At 39.0% G+C, this 15,431-nt stretch overlaps 1 protein-coding gene across 4 annotated transcripts in view; it reads right to left on the minus strand.

The window, feature by feature from the left end:
- Window positions 1–2,825: 2,825 nt before the first annotated feature.
- ATP6V0D2 (ATPase H+ transporting V0 subunit d2) overlaps window positions 2,826–15,431 on the minus strand; it is a 43,865-nt gene continuing 31,259 nt past the window's right edge. For 2 of the 4 annotated variants that reach the window (XM_036080502.2, XM_078072256.1), the window contains 5 exons: window positions 14,246–14,325; window positions 12,744–12,821; window positions 6,209–6,385; window positions 4,950–5,027; window positions 2,826–3,331 (listed from right to left, as the gene is read on the minus strand). In XM_036080502.2, the coding sequence (XP_035936395.1) occupies window positions 3,170–3,331; window positions 4,950–5,027; window positions 6,209–6,385; window positions 12,744–12,821; window positions 14,246–14,325 (575 nt within the window). In that variant the 3' untranslated portion in view covers window positions 2,826–3,169. The remainder of the gene's footprint in view (window positions 3,332–4,949; window positions 5,028–6,208; window positions 6,386–12,743; window positions 12,822–14,245; window positions 14,326–15,431) is intronic. The other 2 variants (XM_078072255.1, XM_036080503.2) reach the window with 2 other exon arrangements.

Below are 15,431 nucleotides of genomic sequence, written 5' to 3' on the forward strand. Positions count from 1 at the left end.
TTTCACTTAGCAATACGCATTTAAGGTTTCTCTGTCTTTTCATGGCTGGATAGCTTTTTTCCTTTTAGTGCTGAATAATACTCCACTGTTTGGATGTACCACTGTTTATCCATTTACCTACTAAAGGGCATTTGGTTGCTTCCAAGTTTTGGCAATTATGAATAAAGCTGCTATAAAGATTTATGTGCAGGTTTTTGTGTGGACATAAGTTTCAACTCCTTCCTACCAGCAATGACTAAGAGTTCCTGTTGCTCCATATCCTTGCCCGCTTTGGGAGTTGCCCATGTTCTGGACTTTGGCCATTCTAATAGGAGTGTCATAGTACCTTATTGTTTTAATTTGTATTTCCCTGACGACATATGACATGAAACGTTTTTTCATGTTTCTTTGCCTCCTGTTATGACTTCATTGTTGAGGTGTCTGTTAAGGTCTTTGGCTCATTTATTAATTAGGTTGTTTGCTTTCTTATTTTTTAATATATTTTTGATTGCATTATTTTATCAGATGTGTCTTTTGCCAATATTTTCTCCTAGTCTATAGCTTGTCTTGTAATTCTCTTGATATTGTCTTTTGCACAGCAGAAAATTTTAATTTTTACTAAGTCTAGCTTATCAATTCTTTCTTTCCTGGGTTGTGTCTTTGGTGTGGTATCAAAAAAGGCATCACCATACCCAAGATCATATAGGTTTTCTCCTATTTTATCTTCTAGGAGCTTTATAGTTTCATGTTTTATATTTAGGTCATTATATAGGTCATATATTTAAATCATAATCCATTTGAGTTATTTTTGTAAAAGGTATAACGTCTGTGTCTAGTGTCTTTTTTTTTTTTTTTTTTTTTTGCATATGGATGCCCAGTTGTTCCAGCACCATTTGCTAAGGCACTATCTTTGGTCTATTGTATTGCTTTTGCTTCTTTGTCAAAGATCAGTTGACTATAGATCAGCATTTATTTTTAACCAGTCCAGAAAGTTTTCACCTACTCTTCTTGCAAAAAATAGTAACATTGGTTAGCGCATTGGATGGATTATGAACATTAATAGTTTCAAAAAGCAAAGTTGGATGTTTTGGATCATAATTTCAATTTAGTATGACAGCAAACTGCTTGTGACCTCTTTCCCTCCATCATTTCCATGATTGACATGACTGACCTTGCTGGCCAGGTGAGGAGCCTTTTTTTTTTTTCAACTGAGCCACCCAGGTTGCCGAGGAGCCCTTTCTACCAAAGCATGTGCCTCCACCCTGAAAATGCTGGCTCAGCCAAACAGGATGCCCTTCCAAGAGATGGAGGGGTATATGAGTACTTATATTTCTTAAATACTTTCTCATCCATGACTTTGTTTTCTTTTATTCCTTGGCCTATGCAATGGAGGTTTTTAACGTGGAGTCTCTGGACCTCTAGGTTGCACACGAATGGATTTTAGAGGATCCATAGTCTTTTCAAAAACTATGCAAAATTTTGGGTGAATGCGCAGATGTCTATTAACCTGAGGGAAAGTGGCCATAGTGTTCATCAGATTTTTTTTTTTTTTAAAGATTTTACTTATTTGACAGAGAGATAGAGAGAGCAGGAACACAAGCAGGGGGAGTGGGAGAGGGAGAAGCAGGCTCCCCTCCAAGCAGGGAGCCCAATGTGGGGCTGGATCCCAGGACCCTGGCATCATGACCTGAGCCGAAGGCAGACGCTTAACGACTGAGCCACCCAGGGGCCCCATGTTCATCAGATTCTTAAAGGGTTATGTGAACCCAAATGATTAAAGCCACTGTTAACCACTCATGTTAAATTCTATGGCTCAGATATTCCTGATATTTCACAGAATTATACCTAGCACAAGGGACAATTAAACTGTGAAGTATTTATTCTCTCTGCTTTATGTTTATGTATTTGCATGTGTGGATATTGCATAACTTTCCTCTGATCTTTCTACTGAAAAGCCTTTGAGGGTTTGAAAGTTTTGTTCAATATAAATCACTGTCATCACACCACCAAGGTGAATCCTTATGTACAACCACATGATCTGGACACTGAGAGCTGAGAATCACCATCATCCACTCTTCCATGCCTCCATAAATCTTAAGAAAAATATTATTTAATCTAATCATAGATTATTAAAATCTTAGCTACACCTTTCAATTTTCACTTAAATGTGGAATCTAAAAAAAGGAAAAAATTTAACTCCTAGAAACAGCGAGTAGAAAAGTCGTTGCCAGAGGCTGGGGATGGGGAAATATGGAGGGGTTAGTAAAAGAGGACAAACTTTCAGTTATAAGATAAATAAGGTTTGAGGATCTAATGTGTAACATGGTGACTATAGTTGATAACACTACTGTATAACTGAAATTTGCCAAGAGAGTAGAACTCAAATATTCTAGGCAGGGGTGGGGGGGTGGGGGTGGGGAGAGGCAACTATGTGAAGTGATGGATGTATAACTAACTTGATGGGGGTATCCTTTCACAGTGTATATGTGTATCAAATCATCACATTGTATACTTTAAATATCTTACCATTTGGAGGTACCTGGGTGGCTCAGTTGGTTGAGTATCTACCTCTTGGTTTTGGCTCAGGTCATGATCTCATGTGTTGTAGGACTGAGCCCCACTTTGGGCTCTATGCTCAGTGGGGAGTCTACTTGAAGATTCCCTCCCTCTGCCCCACCCCCTACCCATGTGCACATGCACACGCTCTCTCTCTCTCAAAGTAAAATAAAATAAAATCTTAAAAACAAAACAATATTTTCATCACATGTGGTCAGTGCTGGCCTCACACAACCCAGGATTTCTGTGGACCTAGGTGAGGGAAAAGTAAAGCAGACAGTAAGGGGGCCTGCAGAGAAGTGAAAGCAAGAGTAAAACACTTTAATTAGATCTGATTGTTAATACAACCAAACAAGAATAGGAAAAGTACCAAAGGGTTAATAATTAGAATTAATGTCTAAGGTCTGGTAAAAAGTGAGACATAAATGTTGAAACAAAATTTAAGGCTGCTGGAAAAAAAAAAGAATCACTTTGTTTCTGTTGGTTTACTATGTTTCTAGTGGGTCTGCAACTCATGAAGCTGCAATGTGAATTATTTTTGTGTAACCCTGATAACACAACACAATTCTTTTTATTTTCCTTGGAAGCTCTTCTTAATATTTAAGATGTTCTGCATTGGAGGTCCCACACTGGGTTATAAAATTGGAATGTAACTGTTAATTTTGGTTCGATGTCTTTGTGAAATGCATTCTGCTATCCACACAATATTTCTCATTTCTTGTTCCTTCAGCTTTGTGTATGCGTAAAACACACCGTAGTGGAATTGCCTGTTGAATGCCAGCACGTTCATTTGTACCTGAGGAAGGAGAAAACAATACAGACCGTCACTTACCGGGAGCGTGAGCGTACTACATTTATGAAATAATATTAAACTCCAGACTGGCTTGTGTTTGTACAGTGCTTATTTGTATTTAAACAGGCAATGTCCAAATTGGGTCAAATAGAGGAAAACGGTAGGAAGTCATCAAATGCTAAAGGGAACTTTAGTGTCACTCTCCAGATAAAGACAGACAATAGTAGTTTAAAAAGTAACTTTATAAAAAATAAATAAAGTAGGTTTATAGAATCACTAGACAAACTCCAAATCTTTGCAGCACTGCTAGCACAAAGATTCCTGGGAAAATCTTGGTGTTTGTGTGTGTATGTATGTGCGGAACTTTGTAGTAATATATATAGCTGGCTTCTAGCTAGAGGGCTTGTCTCACTTAGGTAAACTATTTTTCCTTGGCCACAACTTTGAAAATGTTAAAAAGGTTTATAGGCTGCCTAACTCTCCTCCAGGGCAATGTCACAGGCCCCTGGAATTTGGAATGAGTGACATTATGAGCTTTCTTAAGATGTTCTGCAGCAACTTGACATATGGTTGAGTTGGGTTTTTTTTCCTGCAGAAGGTAGATCAGTAAAAGAAAATTTAAAAAAAAATTGTTTAACTGAGGTAAAGTCTGAAATGGAACAATTCTTTTATTCTTTTCCACTTTGAAAAATGGATGAGAGGTACTAAGTCCCTCGTGCAGTTCTGAAAACGTCAAGCCAAGTATTCAGGAAGTGGAGGTCCTTGCTTTCAGAAACAGACACTTATTTTTCCTGCCAAGGGCAGCTTTCTTAACAGCCTTCTTTGAAGCAGTTGTGCAATAGTGTGGAATTTTAAAAACATCCCTAATATATGGGATAACTTGTGTTGTTTTTACTTCTTTCTGTGACAGGCACTAGAGAGCTGTTGGGAAATGTCTGGAGTAGGACTTATAGGAAGGGGCCCGAACTGCTTTCTGAAGCCAGTCCTACCCTAAAATTTGGATAAATTTCAGGGTTTTCTGTCAATCAATTGAAAGGGAAGGGCCAGTGGTTTTAGAGAAATGAATAAAATACACTAGAAAAGTTCTCTAGATTTGAGAGACCTTATCTGGTATCCCCATCCCTCTGAAAAAAAGCCGTTTTGTTGAACAGTTCAGTAGCCCAGGAACTGACTATAAATGGATTAAGTACTCTTCTGTTTTTCAGGGAAAGAGAATAGTCCAGACTCTCCAGAGAGACTTCCATACAAATAATTCCTAAGTGTTATAATCGTCCTCCTAAATTATAACTGTAGACAAATCCTTCTTGAGGAAGGGATGGATTAGAGAGTGAGATGCACCTAAAAGAGTATACACCATGAGGATAGTCAATATATGATCATGAAAATGTCCTAGCTCTGATTCTCTAGTTAATTATGGAATAGCTGCATTCCAGGAAGCCATCATTTGTGAACCACTGGGCCTCCAAGGCAGAGATACTAATACTAATTGTGAATGTGCTTAATCAACTGAACTTATCAACTGTTAAAAGAAGCCCCCCAAAAGAAAACCCAAAGTAAGAAAACATCTAAAACAGAGAGTAAAAGCATACATAAACTAAGAGCATTCCCATTTATATCATACCTCACGCTCATAAAACACATCCTCCAATGTCTTTCCTCCACTGCCATCACCCACAGCCTCAAACAAAGGCTTGTACACCTAAAAAACAGAGGCTATTTTTAAACAGATTCTCATTTATTATAAATATGTATGAAGATATTTTCCTAGCAATATAGAAATGATGTATCTGTTCTAAAAAATCTATCCAAAAGGACTGAATGTTTTTGGTAGGATCTTTGGCCTCCTGAAAAAATATCAAAAAATCCAGATAAAAGAGTATGGATGGATTTCTAGCCCACTGGCTTATTCAGGCCTTACAGGGTAAGACGCAAGAGCAATTCTACTCTCAATATACCTTGTATGAGCTAATTTCTGCATTAGGTTCTTAGGGCTAGTGGGGCACATTACAGAGGATAAATGAATGCTTGTGGCTTAACCCAATGGGTTCATGGGTTCTTTGAAATGACAGCTGATAAGATTCACATGGAATTTCAAGTGCGGAAGGGGTGGAAACTGGGGAGAAGCTCAAAATTTAGTATTATGCTAAAAAGCCTCTTGTGATGACATGAGCTCCTACAAAGGTTTATGCAGTTTGCTGACTTCTCTTTCCTGGAAGCTTCAGAAACACATAAGAAAAGATAAGAGTGTCATTACAGTTCTGGAAAAGTTACCTGGAGAGCATTATTTTAACATAAACCAGAAGGAATGGAATCGGGATGAGCTGAGAAACCGCAGGCTCTTAAGAGAGCATTTGGATGTGGAGTAAGGGAAGGACACAGCAGCCCTTCTTCCATTCCCTACTCCTGGCTACTGATTAAAGGGAATGGCAGAAACCAATATGTCCATATTCTCCCTTGTATTTCAAGAGGACATTCTGTACCTAAGTCTGTTTACCCAATGGGTAAAGGACTGCTGGGTCAGGATATTTTATGTAACTTTGACATGAGCTCACATATCCAGAACACTGCACCAGTCCCTTGGGGAACTTGCTTTATCAAGCACTTCAAAAGACGTGCTCAAATGACTGCTCCTTGGAGATTTAAACAAGTACTTACTTGGCAGGAACCTCAAAAAAACACAAAAAACAAAAAACAAAAAAACCAACCCACGTGGATTAGAAACTTGAAGTACTTCTTTGGGAGAGACAGTTCTAGAATGGCACTGCTTTCTACCTTACAAACATAACTGATTTAGAGAAAACATGTAAATTTGATGTGTGAACTTCTCAAGTACAGGTGATGAAATGTGAAACATTTGGGGTGCCTGGTGTAGTTACGTACTCCATAATGGTCTGCTACTCTCCTCATCTGATCAAAGTCTTCTGCTTGAGCCAAAAGGCGCAACCCTTCAGGGTAGAGCTTGCCACACGTCGGGTAGAGGGTCTCCCGGTCGTCTTTGCTCAGTTCAGTGCCAAAGGAGTTAAGAGTGATGATAAAAGCACGTCTGTCAGCCTCAAACTGAATTTGCAAGACATAAAATCAGTGAAATCTAACCATGTACTAAATGCTATAAACAAAACCCTATGTAGACAAATTCATTTCCAGAGTGATTTGCTTTTCTTTCTTTTCCAGATTTATGTCTAATTATAATACAAACGTGTTATTAATGTTCCTTTAGCCTTTTTTTTAAAAAATATTTTATTTCTCTATTTTGACAGAGAGAGAGAGCATGAGCAGAGGGAGCAGAGGGAGAAGGAGAAGCAGACTTCCCCGCTGAGCAGGGAGCCCTACGTGGGGCTCGATCCCAGGAGCCTGGGATCATGACCTGAGCCGAAGGCAGATGCTTAACCAATTGAACCACCCAGGCGCCCAACCCTTAGCCTCTTTTTATAATGGAGTAATTTTGCTTGCCAGAGAAGGATCACACAGTGTTAATGGTCCATGACTCTTGAAACCCCACTGAACTTTACTTCCCAAGCGCTCTGCAATTCGTTACTCATGGGTCTCCGTCACATAGGTCACTGGAGTCTCAAATGTCTCTTCCATAAAAAATGGGAATAGTACCTACTTGCTGGGGTCTGTCCAGGGATAGGACAAGATAATGTAAGTGGAAGTGCCTGGCAGGGTGTTTGGAACAAAGGGTTCATGTCATAAATGTTAACATCTCTCTCTGGTTCTTGATGTTTATGATTTTTTTTAACCTAATGAAACTTTATGCTACTTACCATTTGTTTGTACTTTGATAGTTTTGGTTTTCTTCTTGAAAGTTCTAAGTTGGATATCAATCAATTTAACTGTGTAGCTCAGGATTAGGTGGCTCAGGACAAGTTACCTTCCTCTCAGGCCTGTTTCCTCACTTGAAAGACGATAGGGTTGGACCTCATGATCTTTCAGGCGGGTCACATATACTCATGTCCTGTCTTTGTGCTGAGCACCACCAGGCACCTGAGCAAACAGCTCCACGTCAGGCCAATTTCCTCTAACCACTCAGTTTTTCTTGAAATTTCTCACTATTCCTTTGGTCTTCATGTTTCTTCTGTCTCTTGGTTCTCCTACCTCCTGCGACCATTCCTCCTCAGCCTGTCCTTCGTGGGATCCTCTCTGCCCATCATGGGAGTTTGTCATAGTGTCCTTGAGCTGAGAAACTCTTCTCTATATACCTGAAACACCCTGCACTTACTTTATTTTAAAATCTGGAAATTATTTTTCTCCTTACTACACTGTAAAATCTTTGCGGGAAATCATGTTGCTCTTGTTTATTGTTAGTGCCTGACACGTAGGAAGATCACAGCTGTTTACTGAATCCAACAGAATGGTCTGTGATTCTACTACTTTCAAAATTCTCCAATATTCTCTACAATGTTGCTACTCAAGGTGTGTTTCTTGGGTCAGTAGCTTTGATGTCACCTAGAAGCTTGTTAGAAATGCAGAATCTCAGGGCACCTGGGTGGCTCAGTCGGTTAAACGTCCTACTCTTGTTTTCAGCTCAGGTCATGAAAAAAAGAGATGCAGAGTCTCAGGCCATAGTCCAGCCCTACTAAACCAGGGCTTGCATTTTAACAGGATTCCAAGGTTATTTGTACACACACAATAGCTGAAATAGATTGCTCTACAGTATCCTTTGATCAGCTTACTTTTGACGAATTAACAAATCCAGACTTGCAACAGATTTTACTGGAACTCTTTTGTTAGAACAGGTGTTTCCTATCAGGAGGGTGAGAGTTGGTTCCTTCTGATCCTTTTGATTGACCTCATGGAAAGTATGGGTGACCCAGAAGCAGGGAGTGGCCTCATTTAGAAGCAAAGGCAGCTGCCCCTGGCTACTGAATGTAACTGTCAGGAATTTTAGACCTTTCAGGGACAGAAGAAATGCAAGAGGAAGATTTCATGGCAATCAGAAACCTTGGAATAAAAATTAGAGCAGGAGGAGCAACAATAGAGTTAATTGTCCCACATGCCCTTTAATGTGTTTTCTAGTTCTAAGATGTTAGAGTTTTTTTTTTTTCACTTTCCCCCCCCAGTTTTATTGAGCAATAATTGACATACACCGCTGTAGAAGATGTTAGGATTTTCAGGAGAGAAGTGGGGTGGAATAGGCAGCATTGCAGACATGCCTAGCAGCAGAGGCCATTCTAGAGGAGGAAGATGCATGAAGTTATAAAGCAGGACATTTTGGAGGAATTGTCATTGCTCCAGCACTGGGAAAGCAGGTGAAGAAGTAGGCTGGACAGGTAGCTGGGAAGAGAACAGGAAAGGCTTCACGGGCCATGCCAAGAGAGGACTTTGATTATACAATAGGTTCCCTGAACACTCCAACACCTGTTCTTGTAAATACTTCTTCCCTTTGCCTACAGTATGTGTACTTCATTCCAGAACCTTCCATGTTGGAATCTTACTTGCACTGGAGGGTCCCATCAAATGCCATTTTTTTTTTTTTACAAGAAGCCTTTCTATTTCCTCCCCAATTGGATATGATCTCCTTTGATCCTTATTATACTTTAATTTCCCTTTTATTATAACTGCCTGCATGTTTACCTTAGTACCTCCTTCTATTCTAGAGGCTCTTTGTGTGTGAGTGTGTGTATTCTTAGTGAAAAGAACTGTAATCTTGAAATTGTAAAAGGGCTATCTGGTGTTTGACCATCCCCAAGCAGACAGTCTGACACAACATCTGATTATGGACGAGAGTAAATAGGGTGGTATTCGATTTCACTCAAGCCCTCTCTTATTTACGGAGGGTTGGCTTCCTGTGTGGCGCACAGGTGACGCCAGATGTCCTAACCCCTTTCACTCTTCCTTACACGCATTCATTTTAAAACCATAACTTATTTTTTGTTGTTGTTGTAAAGTGTACTGTTGACTTAATCAAAATCATTATCAGTTGCACATGATAGAGTTGGGCTGTCAGGTCACACATTCTTGCCGGTTCATTATTGGAGGACAGGAATACCTTGTGGGGGCACTGGGTGGAGGGGAAGAGAGTGAAGTGAACTGGAATTGAGCCCAGCCTCGCTAGCTCGGGAGGATGAAACACACTTCTTCTGTGCTTGTTTTTCACTGTCTCGTTAAACATATAGGTTGTTAGAAGAGCAAAGACAAATAAATAATAAAAGGCATGAAAGCAAACAGTACGCTGCAGTGCATTGCCTTGAATATAAGTCAATTTCTTTTTTTTTTCCATATGAAGTCACAATCTTGTAATTAGGTCAAATTTTTGCATGCAAGGCCAGGTTAATGCTCTCTTTTACCATATTAAGTCTTTTGAAGTCTCCTGTCAACTGAGATTAAATAAGAACATAAATGGAAGAACTTTGTAACTGGAAGTGCTCTACTGTTGCACAAATAAAATGGGGGGTAATTACACGATCTGATATATTTATATAAATATATAAATTTATATAAATCTGACAAATCTCTTCTGATCATATCATTAGAAACGTTATAATTGCATGCTATGTGTAACTAATACTTCTACATAATGTATAAAGATAGTTAAATGGACTTTTATTTTTAACACAGCTTGAAGAAAACCTAATCTAATGTGGTAGTATCATGGGTATAGGAAAGGGATAATGGGAACACTGGGTATATAGTAGTTTGATCAAACCCTTACAGTGATAAGGATTCTTCTAATACTATGCTGTCCTTTCTGCATTACTGAGGATTACAGAGACATAATTCTTATCTATTTCTGATTTTTATAGCACATGCAATATGATCTTGCTTATGAATTAACACTTACTTTCAAAAAAAAGATTTATTTATTTGAGAGAGAGAGAGAGAGCACAAGCAGGGGGAACGGAACGACAGAGGGAGAGGGAGAAGCAGCTTCCCACTGAGCAGGGAGCCCAACACAGGGCCGTATCCCAGGATCCCAGGATCATGATCTGAGGGGAAAGCAGATGCTTAACCAACTGAGCCATCCAGGCACACTGAATTAGCATTAACTTTTATACAAGAATTGCGAATGGTGAATTTAATGTAGAGGTAATATAGTAGATAAACACAGAGGACCTGGAGCTAGGCTACCTGGCTTCAAATTCTGACATTACCACTTATTAGTTGTGTGTCATCAGCCAAGTTACTAGCCTCCTTTGTGCCTCATTGCCTGTTCTGAAAAACAGATACTAAACTCCCATGTTGTTGTGCTGTTTTTAAATTTTCATTGTGCTGGGTTTTTTTAGATTTTTTATTTATTCATTTGAGAGAGAGAGAGCATGAACAGGGGGGAGGGTCAGAAAGAGGGAGACGCAGACTCCCCACTGAGCAGGGAGCCCGACAGGGAGCTTGATCCCAATACCCCTGGGATCATGACCTGAGGAAGGCAGACGCTTAACCAACTGAGCCACCCAGGAGCCCCCATTGTGCTGTTTTGAAGTCTAAGCGAATTCAAGTATATAAAGCACTTAGGATAGTATCTGGCACATAATACATGTTAACTATTAATAGTGTTATTGTATATCTTTTGTAGGGTTATGAGTTTTACCATAGCTCTTATTTCACCTATTTTGTGGACATAAAGCACACAAGCCATTTCTAAACCACAGAAATTATGCCAGTAGAAATTACACTTTCGAGCCATAGATAATGTGGCTTCTTACAGTGTGGCTAGTAGTTAAAAATTTATGACCAGAAAGGGGAGTGCTTCATAGGGCCAGTAGGTTACTTATGTTAGGTGATCAGAATGTCTGAAAGAGACTAGCTCACTTTCTGACATTTAGTATACCATAAAAAAGTGTTATTTACTTGGGAAGCCTGGGTGGCTCAGTCATTAAGTGTCTGCCTTTGGCTCAGGTCGTGATCCCAGGGTCCTGGGATCGAGCCCCACGTTGGGTTCCCTGCTCCACGGGGAGCCTGCTTCTCCCTCTCCCTTTGCCTCTCCTCCTGCTTGTGCTCTCTCTCGCTATCTCTGTCACTATCTGTCTCACTCTATCAAATAAACAAATAAAATCTTTAAAAAAATGTTATTTATTTATCAATGCCTACTTCCTGTGTAATACAGATAAAGGCAAAAAAGATTTTTTGGAGTTTCCCAGTGATAAATTTTTACTTCAAGGACAGATTTTGCTTGAAGCATTTCAACAGGGGATAGCAAAGAATCTTTAACTGTAAAATTTTAATGATTAGATGTTTTGAGGGGAACTCATTTTATCATATGCAGTTTCAGAACATTAGGTTAAAATATACGCAGATGAAGTTATTCAGGTTTTTTGTTTTTTCCTTTTTTGCCTAAAGGGCAGTTCTTATCAGGCTTTTCTTGAAATCAGAAGTCATTGAACTATTTAATCTACCTACCAATGAAGTCACTGTGACAGATAATCTAATGATTAAAGGTATTCTTTAGACAAAACTTAGTTTCACAGGGCAAAGCAAAGGGCTTTTCTAAGTCTAGAATGGTATCTGCGCCCCCCCTCATTCAAGTGAAGCCAGCAAAAGAGATCTATATGAAACACAATACAAACTATGCCCAGGATGTCCCCAGATCCTTCTGATCTCTGGCCTCAATCTCTGAGATCGCACATGCAAGCAAGAGGATCACTGAGCATAGATGAAATCTGTGATGATAAAGAGAAATTAAAAAGATTATAGCATCAACTAGAGAGGTAGAAAGCAGTGGTCACATCTGACACATAATTTAGTGAGCATGCCAACTGTGAATCACCTAACCTGAAGAGTCTTCCTACTCAGAGCTGGAATGCTTGAGGATTGTTTGAGTGTCCTTTATTTTAGGATTTATATAAGGAACAAGGCCTACAGTGGACTTTGGTTCCACACTGTGAGAATTCCCAGCTTGCCCAATGTTCCTTGTTGGAGGGAAGTTGGGTTATTATTACAAGTACTCATAGTCTACCAATTGCTCATAGAATACCAAATTTTTAACTAACTATATTCTACTTTGTTATATTACATCAAAATGAATCATGACAAAACTTTTATAAGCATTATTCTTTTCTAATTCCAAAATAACTCTTCTATTTAGAAAACTTGGAAAATACCACTCTTAACTGAAGGCATCAAATGATATACACAATAATATATGTTGTTTATTTTATTTTTAGATAAAGGAGCTTTTTAAAAAAGTTTTTCTTTATTTATTTGAGAGACAGAGAGACAGAAGCATGAGAGAGAGTGAGCATGAGCAGGGGGGTGGAGGGAGGGGGAGAATTAGGCTCCCTGCTGAGTGGGGAGCCCAATGTGGGGTTTGATCCCTAGACCCAGGATCATGACCTGAGCCGAAGGCAGATGCTTAACTGACAGCCACCCAGGCACCTGTAGTTAAAGGAGCTTCGAACATAAAGAAATATAAGTAGGATTATATAAGTGAAAAGTGTGTAAGCACATTATTTGGCATAAAGAAATTCAAGGACTTTCTTACCTCAAGAATAGGACACATGATTTCTGCTGTGACATCACCATGATTCTTACAGAATTTATAGAATGCCTCGAGGTAAGACTTAAAAAGAAGACCATAAAACAATAAAATGAAGATATTTTCCTTTGGAAATTTCTAGATCAGCTTTTCATGGCTTATTAAATACTTTAATGGAGGTTGAATTACTTGTCCTGCAGGGTGATATTTTATTAAAAATTTGATACAAACTTTCACACTGAAGCATGTTGCACAGCTTTAAAAAAGAACCAAATTATATTTATCGTACCTTATGATTCCTTAACAAGCACTTTTTTTGCATGGTTCTTGGGTTTATTTCACATGGTTAATTTTTGGTACTCTAGTAAGAGTGCCAAATTCTTTTATGAGCTCAACAAATAGTTCTAGATTTGGTCCTGTGCTGACATTTAATCTCTCTTGGTGCTCAGGAGACATGTTTGGGATGGCTTTGAACATGGAGGACACATTGGGAAGGCAGAGTCTGGGCTGAACGGTTTGACTGCGTTTGCCTCCCAACTCAATTACTTACTAGCTAACTGACTTCTGCCAAGTAAAGCTTACCTCTCCATGTCTCCGTTTTCTCATCTGAGGAATGGGGATAGCAGATAGTTTTGCTGGCTAGATTAAGTGAATTAATGCTTATAATTTGCTTAGGACAGTGCTTTCTGTTAGCTATCTCATGGATGCCTCCTCTAAGTCCATACATTTCTTTATAAAAAGGAAAATTGCCTGCAACACGGTGCCTTTGAAAGGACCATATGTTTTAGCAGAAGCAGCTATTTATATAGCATGACAACATATACTCCTTCAGTTACTCTGTGAGATTGTCCAAAGATGCTATGGTTGTATGAGTGAAAATGGACGGATTTTGCTCAGCCCAATGGACATACAGCTACTCAAATGGTGGCAGCATAGTCCAGACAGATAGCTGGCCAGGTTGTGCAAGGTGAAACTCGAGGACAGAGATGGATACTACATAACACAAGGATCACTATGTATGCTGGTTGTTTTATTATTTTTTAAGAAATTTTTAAAAATTTTATTTTTAAGTAATCTCTACGACCAACACAGGTCTCGAACCTACAAGCCCGAGATCAAGTGTTGCGGGCTCTACCAACTGAACCAGCCAGACACCCCTGTATGCTGGTTGTTTCAAAATGGATATGGTTCGCCTTCCTCATCTGTCCACCCACCCACCATCCATCGATCCAATTGGTACCTTTTATGTCCCAGGCACACCAGGCAAGGAGCTAGGAATGAAGAGAAGAATGGGGTGCATAACTTCCTCCCAAGAATCTTGCTGCTTCAGGGGAAGCTGACATGTATGTATTGAACTAGAAGACCAGGACTATAAAAGCTGTATTCCAAGTCTGCAAAGCATCATAACTGCAAAAGTTGGCTAATGGGCAAAGTAACTTTTAATAAAGAACTCTGGCCAAGATGTATTATGTCATAAAGAAAAACATAGTGTTTTGGGAGACACTTACTTTGTACAGTTTATTGCGCAGTAATTCAATATTCAGTTCATCAAGGGTATTTTCAGACATACAGTCTTGAAAGAATGGAGCTGAAAGCAGAAATTACCACAAAATAAAGTAATCCAAAGCATGATTATAAACATTTCCTGAACACATCACCCTGGGCTCACTCCTGACTAGAACACTGTAGAGTGGCAAGCCACAGAATGGATCAAGCTACCAGTAATGATGACAGTAAGAGTGATTATTTACTAAATATTTACTATGTGCAAGCTGTTCACTAAACAATGCATGTATTTTACCTTATTTGATCCTCACGACACCTTGGAACTATTCACTTTATGGCTTACTTTTTGAAGCCTCCCCACCCCCATCTCATAGTATTTATCATTTGCAACCTTACTATGTGCTAAGCACTGAGTTGTACTAAAACTGTGTCTTCTTTAGTTTTCAAAGCTCTGTTATACTAACATACTATTATTTTTTAAAATGAGGAAACTGAGGGGAACCACACTGCCTCAAGTCACCATGTTGGGACCAGGCAGAGCCTGGAATCAAATATCCATGATTATAGACTTACTCTCTTTCCGTCACGCTCCCTTTGCACCACACATTTAATGATGACCCATTTTTTTTTCTTTTTAAAATTTCTGTTTTCAACAGCAACTATTTTGACACATGATCAACAGTGAATTGCTATGAATTGCTACTCTCCAGTTTTCCTGACAATAATGTATATAAAATTATCCCATTAGCATTTTGAATGCTAGAACTATTATCGGTGCTAAATTATAATGAAATTAGCATTTATTTCATCATTGCTTCAGGTCATTTGACAGGCGCCCCTGAGCATCTCAGAAAAATGGCATTCCTAAACTTCCTAAAACAAAATGCTGCCTCTATACAGCCTTATTTAGACAGAAGTTTAAAACAAAATTAATCATATAAAATCCAGCTAGAAAATTAATTTTTTTTTTGAAAAATTACAAGTGCTATCATTTATTTACTATGATCTGGTACAACGTACAAGGTTTGGAGGTTGGGAGATGAGCCCCAGCTCCTACTTGGCTACAAATGGTCCCTTAAGTGACTCTGGGAAGGTTACTTTCATTTGTTGTCATCGGAAGAATGAGGGAGCTGGACTAAATGATTTCTTAATGTCCCTTCCACGCCTAGGAATCTGTATAGTATGACA

This window comes from Halichoerus grypus, chromosome 5 (genome assembly GCF_964656455.1).
Source record: "Halichoerus grypus chromosome 5, mHalGry1.hap1.1, whole genome shotgun sequence".
NCBI lineage: Eukaryota > Metazoa > Chordata > Mammalia > Carnivora > Phocidae > Halichoerus > Halichoerus grypus.